Source organism: Chenopodium album, chromosome 22 (genome assembly GCF_948465745.1).
Source record: "Chenopodium album chromosome 22, dcCheAlbu1.1, whole genome shotgun sequence".
In the NCBI taxonomy this organism is placed as follows: Eukaryota; Viridiplantae; Streptophyta; class Magnoliopsida; order Caryophyllales; family Amaranthaceae; genus Chenopodium; species Chenopodium album.
The window spans coordinates 9,047,408-9,062,706 of NC_137855.1; the positions used below are offsets into that span (position 1 = coordinate 9,047,408).

At 36.5% G+C, this 15,299-nt stretch overlaps 2 protein-coding genes across 2 annotated transcripts; one reads left to right on the forward strand and one right to left on the reverse strand.

The window, feature by feature from the left end:
- Positions 1-6,779: 6,779 nt before the first annotated feature.
- LOC145605567 (inosine-5'-monophosphate dehydrogenase 1-like) lies at positions 6,780-9,775 on the reverse strand. Its single transcript, XM_081661637.1, has 5 exons — positions 9,651-9,775; positions 8,407-9,427; positions 7,669-7,848; positions 7,201-7,458; positions 6,780-7,081 (listed from the first exon to the last, which is right to left on the reverse strand). The coding sequence occupies exons 2-5, from the start codon at positions 9,409-9,411 to the stop codon at positions 7,010-7,012; spliced, it is 1,515 nt and encodes a 504-aa protein (XP_081517763.1). The 5' UTR covers positions 9,412-9,427; positions 9,651-9,775; the 3' UTR covers positions 6,780-7,009.
- A 3,447-nt stretch (positions 9,776-13,222) lies between these two features.
- Positions 13,223-14,794, forward strand: LOC145603896 (uncharacterized). Its single transcript, XM_081659869.1, has 2 exons — positions 13,223-13,472; positions 13,680-14,794. The coding sequence occupies exons 1-2, from the start codon at positions 13,223-13,225 to the stop codon at positions 14,792-14,794; spliced, it is 1,365 nt and encodes a 454-aa protein (XP_081515995.1).
- The last annotated feature ends 505 nt before the right edge of the window (positions 14,795-15,299 follow it).

A 15,299-nucleotide genomic window follows, 5' to 3' on the forward strand; every position in this document is an offset into this window, starting at 1 on the left:
ACGCCTTGAGTTGGCCGTATGAAATTAGGAACATGGGCTCTTGCTCTATAGCAAGTCGGACACCAACCTCGGCTTCCGTCCGACCATGTATGCTTTCAGGGGCAAGGTTTCCCATCTCACTCGGCCAGGAAGCTTGGACACATTGCTGGCCGTGTGAATTTCGGAACAAGGCCTCTTGCCCAACAGCAACTCGGCCAGGTTGTTGGCCGTATGGAAGCAGGGACTTGGTGGTTTGCGTGATGGGCTACTCGTACACCCTGCCCCATGCTGGCCGACTATCTATACTAGGAGGGGTGTCGTTTGCCATTTAGCTCGGCATATACTCAACTCGGCCAAGCTTCTGTCCGCATAAAAGTAAAGAGATGGTGGTCCTTTGATATGCAACTCGGCCACCACTCAATTTTTTATCTTTTTTGTCTTGAAAAAATGTTTGAAGGCCATTTTCGGGCCCTAAATGAACCCGGATGGCTAAAAAAGCCTGTCAATCACAGCACAGCTGTGTGTTTGACTTATTGGCCCGTTTCCATTTCCGAAAAGGTATTTTATGAAGCGTTCTGACACCGTGAGCCCGACTAGTAGAAATCATTTCCCTTATTTTAGACGATTTCCTTCGTCGTCAAGTACTTCAGGGACGAGCTTCTACCTTAGCTGTCCGACTGAAATTCATTACATTATCCCTTACTCAAAAGCAAGTCGGACACCCAACTTGGCTCCCGTCCGACCACCTATTCTTGCGAGGACCATCTTCAAGCTTTTACTCGGCCTCTTGGGTAGCTTGGACAGGTTGCTTGGCCGCATCAAAGTGCAAGGGAGGTTCCTTGCTAACAGGCAGGTCGGACACTTATCAAAGTGCTTGGCCGACCTGCTATGCATGGGAAGGCATGCTTTCCTTTTTCACTCGGACAGGGTATTCGGACAAGCAGTTGGCCGCGCGAAATAGGAGACATGGTGCTTCTTTATAAGGCAGGTCGGACACTCTTTGATTGCTTGCTGCTCGGACAAGCTTGCTGCTCGGCCAGGCTGATTGGTTGCAGTCGGCTGTTCATTAGCTTAGCTAGGTAACTCGGTCAGGCTGCTCATTTGTTTGGCCGAGTTCCTATGCTTGCAAGGGTGAGGTTACCTATTTCATTCGTCCAGCTCAATTCGGCCACTCCATGGATGCCTTCGGCCGCTTAAAACCTGGAACAGGGAGCTTTGCATGATGGCAACTCGGCCTTCTCCCGGCTCTACCACCTTGCCGCCTAGAAGTATATAGCCGCATAGGTGGTTCTTCACTCAAAGGCAGGTCAGACGCTGAGATGGCCGACCATCTATGCTCGTGAAAGCGTGCTTTTGGATCTCACTCGGCTACCCAGCCTTGGACGTATCAATTTAAGAACAATAAGCTTTGCGTGGGGGCAACTCAGCCAGGTTGTAGCTCATCAATTCATGCCGCTTCGCTGCCTCTTGGCCGTGTAGTTATTCTCACAAGGGTGGAGCTGTGCAATCGGCCTGCCCTTGGCCGTATTGAACTAAGAACATGGGGCTTCAAGTGAAGGGCTGCCGAGCTGCTATGTTCATGAAGGTGTGCTTCGATAATTTGATCGGCAGTAAGAGCTTTCACGAGTGACATTAACTAGCATGCCACATGTATTTCATACATATGTAATGTACTTCGTGAGTATGCTGCTATCAAAAGAGGCATTGTATTAAGGGGCGGAGGGAGTAATAATTATATAGTAATTGCTTAAAACTCCAAAATAATTTTTTTTTAGAGATAATACTCCAAAATAATCATTATAGAATAATGGTTGTAGCTAGGGACTTGCTTGCAATTTATAAAATTCCCTAGCTATTAGCTTGGTCAAGCAAATTAGCTTAGCTAAGCTAATTTGCTTAAGAAATAAACTTGCCAAAAAGATAGGTTGATCCATTAATATAATTAAATGCAAAAAGCAAATTTACAAATTGAGGCACTATTAAATCACAAGCTACTAGCTAACCATTGGAGCACAAATTAGCTACAAAAAAGATTAGCTTATAATCTTATGTGGCATAACAAGCTAATTTGTTAATTAGCTTACCATTGGAGTTACTCTAATAAATATAACCTATTAGATAGATGATAAATAATATAATTATCATTTTGTAATTACTAGTACTCATGATAGATGAATACTTAAACATAATAATGTCCTTTAAAATCCTTTTGCATCATAACAATAAACATTCAACAATGTAACAACTAATATTATCAATATTACCAAATGCATATATATATACAACGAAGCCACTGGACAAACAGCTTTGAGCATATAGAGAAATGAATATTTGAGAGAAACGAATATTTTATGAGAGAAGGAAACTAGGAGCTGAACTGAATTGAGATATAATGAATATTTTATGAGAGAAATTGGGAGCTGAATTGAACTGATTGGAGCTGAACTCAACTGAACTAAAATTAAGTAAATGTGAACAGACCCCAATACATTCCATGTTTATATTAAGATTCTATTTTTATTACTATATTTAATTTTTGTAGAGGGTTAATCAAATCAGAAAAGTAATAATATTTGGAAAGATTATTGACATCATTATTCAAATAAAATAAGTATAAAGATAATTTTTATTTTATAAGACTCTTATGATACAGGAGCATTGTAGCTTTTCCATTAAATTAACATTGCCATTTTTCTCATTTTCAAAAGCTTATCAACTCCATTCTTGCAATGTTGTATCCTACAATAACTGAATAACCATACAAATTAAATAAGCCTTTCATCTTTGATTATCTTATTATGGCTCATACTGAAAACATAAATTTTACTCTTACATAATACAAAAATTTTGTATACATCCGATGTACAGTAATCGGGGTTATTACTTTTATTGAATGTAGGGTAACTTTTATACTTTTTGGGTAACTTTTATTAATAAAGCATAAGTACCTTTTATTTATATCATGGTAACTTTTATATATTGGGTAACTTTCGCTCATTAAAGGGTAACTTTTGATGATGATTTTAAGGTAATTTTGTAGTGGATGTACAATATTTTATTGTACGTCCGATTTTTTAAAATGTTTGTGTATATTAAAATACTAAAATTTTACTTAAATAATACTCCCTCCATTTCACTTTGTTAATCCCTTTTGGAATTGATCACTTAAAATAAGACAAGGAGGAATCGTAGTAATTTGGAATTTGATTACATATGTGTAATAAATGCTGTTTTTTTCCTGTTATATTTGTTTTATTTATGGGAATTGGTTGTAATTAAGCCTATAATAAATCTTAACCATATGGCAATAGGAGGAGTAGCCCTTAGCATTATAAAATGTTTAACTCTCTCTTCTTTAACCAATGTAGGACACTTACATGTGGTGATACTTGGGAGGTTTATTCTTCAACAGATTGGAAGAATTTGCCATGTCAGCAATCCATTAGCAAATATATTAACCAATTAAAATCAATTGACTCTTTAAACACCAAATTAGATTACTTATTGACATACTAGGTTAGTTTCCGTGCCATGCACAATAATAATTTCCAATAATCATTATTAAACTATCTTATAATTATTTTTTTATAAACAAAAAAAATTAAATTTTAAAAACATAGTTGACAAATTTGGATCAAAATGAATGATTGTAAAAGATATGTTAGATATAAAATGAAGTAGAAACTAATCAAAGTCATGTTAAATTTTTTTTATATAGCTATATAAATATTTGTGTTAAACTTTCTCAAAAAAATAAAAATAAAAAAATATTTGTGTTAAAGATATGTCAAATCTTTTTTATTTTAAGCTATATAAAAATTTGATATATCTTTAACACAAATACTTCACTTTCTCTAAGCTAATTAAGTAATTATATTGTAGCTAGCAATACATAATCATATACTACCTCCGTTTTTTAGTAGTTAACACGTTTTGACTTTAGCACTATTCACACACCTCCCTTTGACCATGTTTTGTGATTAATATGCGAGGAAAAATATAGTCAAGTGGGATCTTGTTAGCTTCGTCACAATGTATATATTCATAATATCAACTTTTTTTAATTTTTTCTTATCGGTAATTAAAGATATTAACGATTTAATTTATGCATTGGCAAATGTGATTAAAGAAACGTGTCAACTAAAAAGAAACAGAGGATGGAGAACTATACAACACCTAATTGCTTAGTTTTTTACCAAAATGGAGTAAACTATAAAGTTAAGTATGATAATTAAATAAAAAAAAGTATAGCAATTGATACAATCAAGATGATATGATACTAAGTAAATCATATCTTGAAGATGCATACAATAATATAAAAATCTCATTTGTTAACTTATTCAAGAGAATATATTTCAAAAGAGTTATTAATGTAGTATGAGTAATTGCCATTTTTCATTCAGATTTTCAAAGCATGATATTTGTATGTGAGTCAACTATAAGTCTATAACATTACATGCTATTCATATGATATACTCCGTATCAAATAACGTGGATCTTCTAGAATAATACTCGTACAGCGTAAGTAAGTATATTGCTATATTTACATTTTTGTTTTTTTTTTTGGAAGGATATATCAATATTTACCAGTGTTGCTTTTTTTTGGAAATATATATTAAATCTTTTACAATATTGAATAAGTAATATATTGCTATAATTATATGCAAAATATCTGTTTATTAAATACAATTTGATCTTTTAAAAAAAATAAAGACACACCAAGAGGTGACACGTGTCATTGCTGGTGTGTCATTTAGTATTATTGTTATTGATTGATTATAAAAATAATTCACCCTATAATAATGTTAGGAATTTATTCCATATGTGTATTTCATTTTGAAATGCCTAAAATAATTAATGGGAGGGAGTAAAATACATAGTTTGGTAGTTATTTCTTTAATATTATTCATGTAATAAAATGTTGGTATATTTCAAATTATGATTGTATTTTATTTAAATTTCTTTTTTTATTTATATATATAAAAAAAGGGTTTCTTAGCTATATGTTATACTTATAAAGACTTGTGCATAAAGGTGGGCATCGTGCCGTGTTGAGCCACCACGGGCCGTGCCTGGCTGTGTCTCTGGGGTGGCTCGTGTAGTACCGTGCCTGCCGTGTTGTGCCAATTTTTGGCACACCCCAGCCATGGCTTAGTTGGTCGTGCCGGGCAGCGAGCTACCATGGTTTTTTTTATTTATTTATTAATTTTTTTTAAAAAAAATGTATATATTATTAAAAAAATATCGATATATATATATATATATATATATATATATATATATATATATATATATATATATATATATATATATATATATATATATATATATATATATATATATATATATATTTTTAAACAACTTTAAAATGAGTTTATATAGATAATTTTATTAAATTATGTTAATGTTTTTGTATTATTATAGTACTCCGTATTATTTAGCAAAAATCAACAATGCAAATAATTAAAAACAACAACTTCGTATTATTTGGCTAATTCCAACGACTATATTGGCACGGGATGTGTCGTGCCGGTGTGCCGTTCCATGGGCCGACAATTATGCCGCCCACCGTGCCCGTGCCAATTTTCAACATTTGTGTTCATGACACGGCCCATGGCCCATGAGCAAAAACTAGTCTTTATTTATTCAAAATTATTCTCTCTCTTTTTTTTTAATAAGGAGAAAGACCCTGATCGACTGTATTTCAACCCTCATGGTTTTTTTGATCCGATATTTGCAGGTCAGACATTTTGAAAGTGAGGGAGAAGGGTAAAGGATCCCCACCTTCAAAATATATCTAGTGGGGATTGAACCAACAACCTCAAGGTTGAAAGGTGACAATTCTTACCACTAGACCAAGTAGCTTGGTTTCTTTCTATTTAGGGCCTGTTTTCATACGTTGAAATTCAGTTAAGCTCAGTTCAATTCAGCTCCTAATTTCCTTCTCTTATAAAATATTCAGTTCAGTTCAGTTTAACTCAGCTCAGTTCAGCTGAGTTCAGTCAATGAGAACAGGCCCTTACATTGATGAGTTGCTCCCTCTATTTTTAAGTATTTGTTTGACTGTATCTTGTTAATTGAAAATAAGTTGAGAAAAAGTTCTTTTCCATGTGTGGTCAATGATCCATGAACTTTGCTTTTATTAGTCCATGATTTATGTACTTTGCTCTCTTCACCATTTTACTTCTGTGAATATATATTTAGATCCGTGTGGTTTAAATAGCTTCTCGCTTCATATATCCTCCCTCTCTCCTCGGTTTCTCCCTATATTTTTAGATGAGAAGAAGAACAAGAACAACCAAAAAATAAAATAAAATAAAAAGCTCCGTAGAATTATTCCTCACTGTTTCATGTAAGCAAGATCTTCTGACTTGTGTTATTTTAGTTACTTGTATGTATGTCAGTTATCAAGTGTTCATGAATCAAGCAAGCACTGATGCCACTCCTTTGTTCAGCACTTCAGCTACATAAGCTAGCTTATGCAGCAGCATCCCTTCCCTCTGAACTAGCTGATGCCGTATTCTCCCAGCTCTCCAGCACACGATTTGTGTCTCGAACATAAAGCATACACATGGCTAGATCATAGAGTAATCGTAAGATCTCCTTATAATTTATAACATCTGTATTGGATGATCTTAAAGTACTTCTGAGGGTTTACCTCAGATAAATGGCAGGTGCAGTGGTAAAGACAGTTCTTAATGATCATGACAGTCAGGATCTCATCTAATATACGAAGTACAAGCTTTTTACATTAGAGAGACATAAAAGAACTACATTAGAGAGACATAAAAGAACTGAGATTCAAGCAACATAACTTCTGAATTTTATTGGGATTAAATTCAACAAGACTTTCAAAACTACTGAGGATTGTTTAGCATATACCTAACAGAGTAACAGCATTTAGTTCACCCCATTCCATTAAGAGAAGTAGCAAAAAAGAGCAAGATAAAGCATACAATTTGATCAATAATCAAAGCTCAGTGGTGTATAGTTGTATACTGCATCTCGTAAGCATCTGTCAGCATGCATTTTAAAACGCTTTCTTCTCATAGGACACCAGGCCATGGACTCCACCTTCAGCTTGTGCTGCACCAGTTCGAGCCTATCAAGAGGACCATTCAAACACTTCAGATCACATGAGCATAAAGATCTTTTAGAGCACATCTCTATACGAAATTTAAGATTACACACACGACAAGCGGTAAATCAATAAAGCCATACCTCCAGTCTTAATACTTCAGATCTCAATAGATCATGGGCAGACTGAAGTGACGAGGCACCAAGATCCTGGAAACCTTGTTTAACTGCATGCATTGCATATGGCACAAAATTTAGAATAGAGCCCTTGTCTGCAACAGCTCCAACAACACCCTGTGCAATTTTAAGCTTAGACTTGTCCCCGAGATACCGTTGATCACTTCCTTTTGCCATTGCTTCCAAAGAACCCATGCCTCGATATTTCTTAAGACGGCGACCATCCTAACACAAAATATCACCCAAAATTTATCAAATACTTCACTAGAGGAAACGCTGCCCCCCAAGCCTCTAGCCACAATATTAGTACAAGAATACATGGACAATACATGAAAAGCCTAGAGTAAATAAGGAATCAATGTTTTAGCATATATTTGCGAACTAATTACTGATCAAGTGATTATGAGGGATAGTTAAGTATTTAACAGGACATACCTGAACTACATAAGCACCAGGAGCCTCAGTGCTACCAGCTAGATAGCTGCCCATCATCACAGTAGAAGCCCCAAGAACCAGGGCCTTAACAATGTGTCCGGAGTTTGATATGCCTCCATCAGCAATGACAGGGATACCACTTTGTGAAGCAATAGAAGAAACTTTGTATACAGCAGTAGCCTAAGTATACAAGAAAGATTTTGTTAGTATTATAGTTTCTTGAAAGTACAAAATTAACAAGTGAAGCAACATTAAGAATTTCAAGACTCAATTTTATGTAAGCACTTAGGCTCAGACAAAAAGTAATTTTACGCAAAACGAAACGAACCACTGTGTAGCTTTATAGTAAGGCAACAGAGTGCTGATACAAACAATGACTGCCTCCTGAGCTTAATCGTCATTTCTACCATGGGCCAAAATGTAACAGAGTAATATTGTTAATTGTCTTCTCTCACACAGATATGTTATAATGTTGCATCCCTATATAATGTTACATCAATTTACAAATACCACCTAAGCTATGATGTTGCATCCCTTTATACCCTGAGAAGCTGCTGATTATAGGTAATTATAAGTTATAACAGGCAGATATATCCCTCCCTATTCTATATTTGATTCAAAATTAATGGATGTAATAAGCGGAAAAAAAAAATAGAACATTGACAACATGATAATGAAGCTACTACAGCAATTTATTGCACACATTTAAAACATAGTTTCAAAAGGACCAAAGAGTACCTGTCCTCTGCCCACGGCACAAACCTCCTGAGTTGTACAAATCGACCCCGATCCCATGCCAACTCTCAGCCCATCAACTCCGGCTTTAATCAAATTTTGAGCCTGGTACATAGTCACCACATTCCCTCCAATAACATCCAATCCTGGGTATGTTTTCTTTATATACTTAATCATATCCAGCTGATATATAGAATTCCCTTGAGAACTATCCAACACCACTGCATCAACCCCACCCTTAACCAAATACTCCAACCTCTCTTTATCTGATTCTCTAGTCCCTATTGCAGCTCCCACCAAGAAATCCCCATTAGGAGTTAACGACGGCAAACCTCTCATCGGATACTCCTGAAACCCCTCTATATCCTCCAATGTCATCACATCAACAACTTCCCCATCAGTATCTCTCACAGTTGGCACCAATTTAACCCCTTTATCTCCCAAAAACCCAGCAATTTGATCCAAATGATAGCTGCTTGGCACTGAATAATCCAATTTCGACATATAATCACAAACCCTACCATCCTTATTCTTCAAATTCACCCAATCAGACTTCAACACATACCCCAAAACCCTCGATTTTCTGCTCCCCGTCTCAGTAACCAAAATCACAGTTCCATACCCAAAATCACTCAATTCAATCACATCAGACGGGGATTTAACCTCAAAATTCGAAACAAAAGGGATTCGCCGCGACTTGGCAGACTCAAGTAGAGCAAATTGCTCAGAGGGTGTGTTATTGGAATGTAAAATACCAATCCCACCAAGATAAGCCATAGCTACTGCCATGTAAGACTCAGTAACAGTATCCATTGGAGATGAAACACAAGGAATTGATAAAGAAATGTTCTTGGTAAACTTGGTATTAAGCTGAACTGAATCAGTTGCAAAATCAATATAACCGGGTAGAAAGATAACATCATCATAAGTATATGAATACCCTTGATTAAAAAGCTTTACTGCTGGAAAACCATCTTCAAGAATTAGGTTTTGGGGTGTTCCTGCCATTGCTGCTTCAACAATTCTGGGTTTAAGGTTTAGGGTTTAAGGGAAATACAATCAACAACAATTGAAACAAATTAGCAATTAACAAAGTAAAGTTCACAAAACAATTAAATTGTAACTACCCAGATGAAAAATTAAACACCCAGTTGGAATTTTTAACGTTTAAGGGAAGTAAAATCAACAAGAATTGAAACAAATTAGCATAGCAAAATGAAAAAAGCAATAAGAAATTAAAAGTATACCTCAGATAAATGGGTTGCTGGTTTTGTCTTCGGTAGATACGAGCAACGCTCCAGTTATTGAACTTGCTGAGAACGGAAGCACTGATGCTCAAATGCTCATGAAACTGGCCAAGTGCCTTTTTATAGAATTGATGATGAATGTCTTTTGACCTATGTTCCGCTATGGCCATTATTTTAATTAGGTGCTAAGCTGGCCCGATCCGATAACCCACCTTGAAAATAGCGGATTTGGAATGAGCTAAATGGGTCGATATGAATTGACCTAAAGTTATATGGGTTAAGATTTAGATTTTCATCCCAAAAGTAACACACGTAATCAGAAATAATAAATGAGAAAATTATTAGGTAAGGTCATTAGTTTGCTTTACCGTCATTATTTTTCTAAAAAAAAAAAAATCTATCATATTGCAATTAGGTCGGAACTCGCCGCCCCTTCCCTGAAAACCTTCCACCACCCACACAAAACCCTAGAAAACCCTAGAGGCTAGGGTTTTGAGGGTGGAAGGAGGGTCGGTCGACGATTTTAAGGTGATGAAGAGTGTTTTCTAGGGTTTTGCGTGGGTGGTGGAAGGTTTTCCGAGGAGAAGAGATATTTTCGAGGGGAAATGTGCGAAAGGTTTCGGCGAGAAGTGGGGAAGGTGCGACGAGTTCCAGCCAGGTGAATGGGTTTGCGACGAGGTGGTTGGGCAAGTTCCGTCGAGTAGAATGGTGGTTGGTGTGGTGGCTAAGGAAAGGGAATGGAAAAGTCTAGGGGAGGTGGGGAATCAGTGTAAACTAAGTGCTTGTTTGGTTCAACATGGGAAATAAATTCCTACATGAAATAATATATCATGGGAAGTTTTTTCCCTTACTAATTGCATAAAAGTGTTTGGTTGACATCATGGGAATTAGTATTTCCTAGGAAATAACTTCCTATGCATTGTAGGAATTCACTCACCTAGGGGGGCTTGGTGAGTTTTTTTTTTTTTTTTTTTTTTTTTTTTTTTTTTTTTTTTTTTTTTTGGTAAAGAAAGAATATATGTATATGTAAAAATAAAACAAAATTATGTAACCTTTTATTTTATTTTATTTTTTTTACAGAAATATTTTATTTTATATCAATATAAGTTTCAACTATTAGAGGTTTTTGTCAAAAACACTTCAAGAAATCGTAGCGATTATTTTGTAGCGATTGTACATTCGCTACAATATGCAAGTATGTTTGTGAAATAATTAAGGAAATCGTATCATTTTACAATCGCCATGTTTTACTATATAAAATCGATACAAAAAATATAATAATACAAATCCACACTAATTTTGTAAATATATAAAATTATGAGAAATTGTATCATTTACAATTGCAACTAAATCCTAAAAATCGATACGAAAAGTCTTTTCTACACTAGATATATAAATATTGTTTGACAAAGAATACATAAAATATGTCATAACTTATTGGTGAAACATTTAGTATAAGAGTTTGAAATTACATGTTCGAATCTCATAAAAATCATATGTATGATTTTTTTGCAATTACAATTGATACTAAAGGTTAAAATAATCGCTACAGAAAGGGTATTTTCATATACTGAAAAATATTAGAGCTTAACATAGGCCTTCCACGTACAATACTAATAAATCGGGTACACCAAAAAAAAAAATTTTAATTTTTTTTTTTTTTTTGAAACAGGGTATACAAAAATATTTAAGTTATCTTAAAATATCAAAATTTATCTTGATATAAAATAAAAGTAGTAATTTTTACATATAATTAAATCTAATATATATATATAAAGGGGAGTTTTTTCCCGAGTTTTTAGAGAGCCACGTAGGATCTAATTTTTTTAGTGCGCCATGTAGCTTAGGATTATAAATCTTAGTATTAGCCAATTAAATAAGAGATATTATAATCTTTTATAATTAAATAATTCAAATGCCACGTAAGCAAAATTGGCAAATGAGATTTTTAAATTTAAATTAATTAAATATAAAATATTATCTTTAGATATTAGGATTTTTCTCTAAATATATAATCAATTTTAGCACATAAATTTAAAAAAAATTCAAACTAACCGTGCATTGCACGGGCTTCATCTAGTTTACTCTATTTACAAAAACAAAAATGGACTTCTTAAAAATCAATCACCACAATGCATAAATGTTACCACCCCTCAAAAAAAAAAAAAAAAAAAAAAAAAATGCATGAATGTTATCATATTACCTTTTTTATAAAAATTCCCAAATTAGTTACTCCAATTATTGTAATTAGATGATTTTCGAAAAAAATTATTGTAATTAGATCGATTAGCCTAAAATGATCGGTGTAAAGTACAATTATTGTACACCAATTGTACCAAAAGTTTTTGTACACTTCTATATGGAGTACTACATTGTATATCCACTTATTTTATAGGTCGGTGGTATTTTTTTTTTATTTTCTACGAGTATCTTATAATGATGAATAGGTATCTATAAGCTTATGTAATTTAATTTAGGAAAGCTTTATAACCAATAAAAATAATTTAAAAAAATAAAAGCAAACCCAATCTTTCTAGGATAATAGGTATCTATGACTATATGAGATTATATGATTTAATTTAGGAAAGTTTTATAACCAGTAGAAAAAATTATAAGATAAAAGCAAACCCAATCTTTGTAGGATTAAAATTAACATAACAAGCTAAAATATGACCTATTATTATATCATCTTATATAAACCAACTGCTCACATTAAAACTTTAAATTCCAACAATTACAACCAACAAAAAAAACCCCAAGAAATCCAAATACTTTTTTTATTCCTACAATCCTATTCATGGCAACCCCAACCTGTTCTTCAGTAGGCAGCAATAATGTCGACATCATCGATGATGATTTAAAGTCGGATGCCGAATCATCATTGTATGGGATGATATCTGGGCATGACTAGATCACAAGAAGATGCTGATATGTTACAGAAAGAGGACATGTCGGCCTGCCGCAATTTAACACGTGGCAACAGAAACTCGACACTTGGCACAAAAGGTTGTGCATGGGTGAAAGCCACCTGTCAAGGTAGATTACTATAAATAAGTAGGTAAGACCTCATTAATGAGAACATGAATTACTCTCTCTCTCTAATCTCTCTCTACTTTCTCTCTCTTACTTATCTTCTCTTCTCAAACACTTTCTGACTTTATCATCGGAGTGGTTATCCCCGGATCACCCCGGGGTTAGCTAACTTCTTCTCATTGTGTAGGTTCTCAGCTTGCCGATAGGAGTATCAGAATCTCAGGTCCGAGTTCCTGGAGGAGTTGGGATCAGACAGAAACAATTTGGCGCTAGAAGGAGGGGACAGTTGATCACTTCTATCGCCTAAGAACCTCACACAAAATATATATACAACAACAATAATCATGGCCGGAAACAATTTTAACAATGGAATACCAGTAGGACAACCCCAGGTGGAGATAGTAGACGAAACCCATACCCTAGAGGGTAATCAGTTCCATATGCCGATAACCCCCCCTGCAGGAGGAGGGGAGGCAGAGGATCCTATGGCGGCATTTACTCCAGATGAATTGGAAACAGCCGCAAGGGTGATGAGTGCAATGAGTAAGAAGAGAAAGGAGGCTGAGGCGGCACGGGCTGAAAGAGAAGCTGCCCAGGCCGATAGAGGAACATCGCACCGTCACCAGGGGGAACAACACAATCAGCTGGAGAACTCGTCAAGGAGACCCCGATATGAGTCGTCAGTAAGGACGCATACAACATCACGGCAGGATGAGCAATCCTCGAGTCGTGTTGTGAGTACCAGAACTCAGCAGCAAAGAAGCTCGCAAGTAGTAGGTCAAGCAGTACGTACGGTAGTGCAGTTAAGGGCATCCCCATTTGCCCAGCATATCTTAGATCAACCAATGGAGAAGGTGAAAATGCCGACTTGCAGATATGATGGAAGAGGGGATCCGGCAAGATTCATAACGTCTTATGAGGGACACATGATGCTGTACACAAACTCAGATGCAGTTTGGTGTAAGGTCTTTCCGACAACTTTGATTGGGGCTGCAGCCGATTGGTTTAACAATCTTGAAGTTGGATCAGTAGATAGCTTTGAAAGACTGACTGAGATGTTTGTAGGGCAATACGTCAGTAATAGCGTGAGGCAGAGAACTTCTGGAGAATTGATGGCCGTGGAGCAGAAACCAGATGAATCTTTGAGGGATTACATCAGGAGATTCAACAATGAAGCAAACACTATTCCGAAGTTACAACAGGAGATAGCCGTGATGGCTTTGATGAATGGGTTAGTTGATTCGGATTTCAAAAGGTATCTTACAAGGAAGAGTCTGCCGACATTGGCGGCAGCGTTCAGCAAAGTTCACGATTACATAAAGAGCGAGGAGCTGTTGAAGACGAGTAGTAGGCATATGGTGGCTGGAAAGGGGCAAAGTCAAAATGAGGGGACCTCGTCTGGAGGGAGTAGGCCGAGAGCTCCTGCCCCAGGAAGGGGAGGAGGAAGTCGGCAAGATACCAGACCGACAAGACTGCCAATGAGATACAGCACTTACACCCCCCTGAACACGCCAAGGGCTGCAATCTTCTCAGTGAATCAGAACAAAGAAGATTGGTCAAGGCCGATTCCCATGAAAGCAAGGTCGAGGGACGTGAAGAAGTACTGTATGTTCCATAGGGATGTGGGGCATTATACGGAAGAATGTACCCAATTGAAGGACAACATTGAGGAGTTGATCAGGAAAGGGCACCTAGCACAATACCGGTTGAATACCGGAAGGAGTCTACAGCCAACACAAACAGTTGAGAGGCAGCAGATAGAAGCGAGGCCCGAAAGGACACAGGGGAGGATAGTCCGACAGGGGGATGCAGGAGTACCGCCGTTATCTACAGGGAGAGTGGATGTGATAACGGGGGGGCCGATTCACGGAGGGACGATTAGTGGAGCGAAAAAGCATTTAGCGGAGCACCGTCATCTAGTTTGTGCTTTAGATGTAGATAATCGTCCTCGGCCAGCATCAATACCGCAAGTTGTATTTACGGAAGAAGATGCACGAGGTGTAGTGTTCCCACATGATGATCCGTTAGTCCTGATAACCAAGATCAATGGGGCTGACATCAAAAGGGTGCTGGTGGATGGAGGTAGTTCAGCGAACGTGTTGTTTATGTAGGCTTTTACCGAAATGAATATAGGAAGGCAATATTTGAAACCGGTATCATACCCTGTGATCGGTTTTAATGGGTCGACAGTGAGGCCAGAAGGGAGCATTGTGTTGCCTGTAAGGATTGGTGATGGACCACAAGCGAGGGATGTGATGGCAGAGTTTTTGGTGGTAGGTGTCAAGTCGGCTTATAACGCAATTATCGGCAGACCGATAATTCATGACATGCAGCCTGTTGTATCAACATACCATTTGGCAATAGCCTATGTATCAAACTTGGGAGCTGTGGAAAAGGTGTATGGAGGTCAGGTTATGTCGAAAGCCTGTTATGTAACAGCTTTGAAGAACCCAGTTGGTGATGCCGCAGTTCCATGCAACCCAACAAGGGAAGGTGAACCGACAGTGCAAGATTTGACAATGAAAAATTTTGATGCAAGACCTGAAGAAACACCAAGGCCGTTGCCGGGCGGAGAAACCGTCCAAGTTGAATTGCAGCCAGGCGACCCCAGTAGAA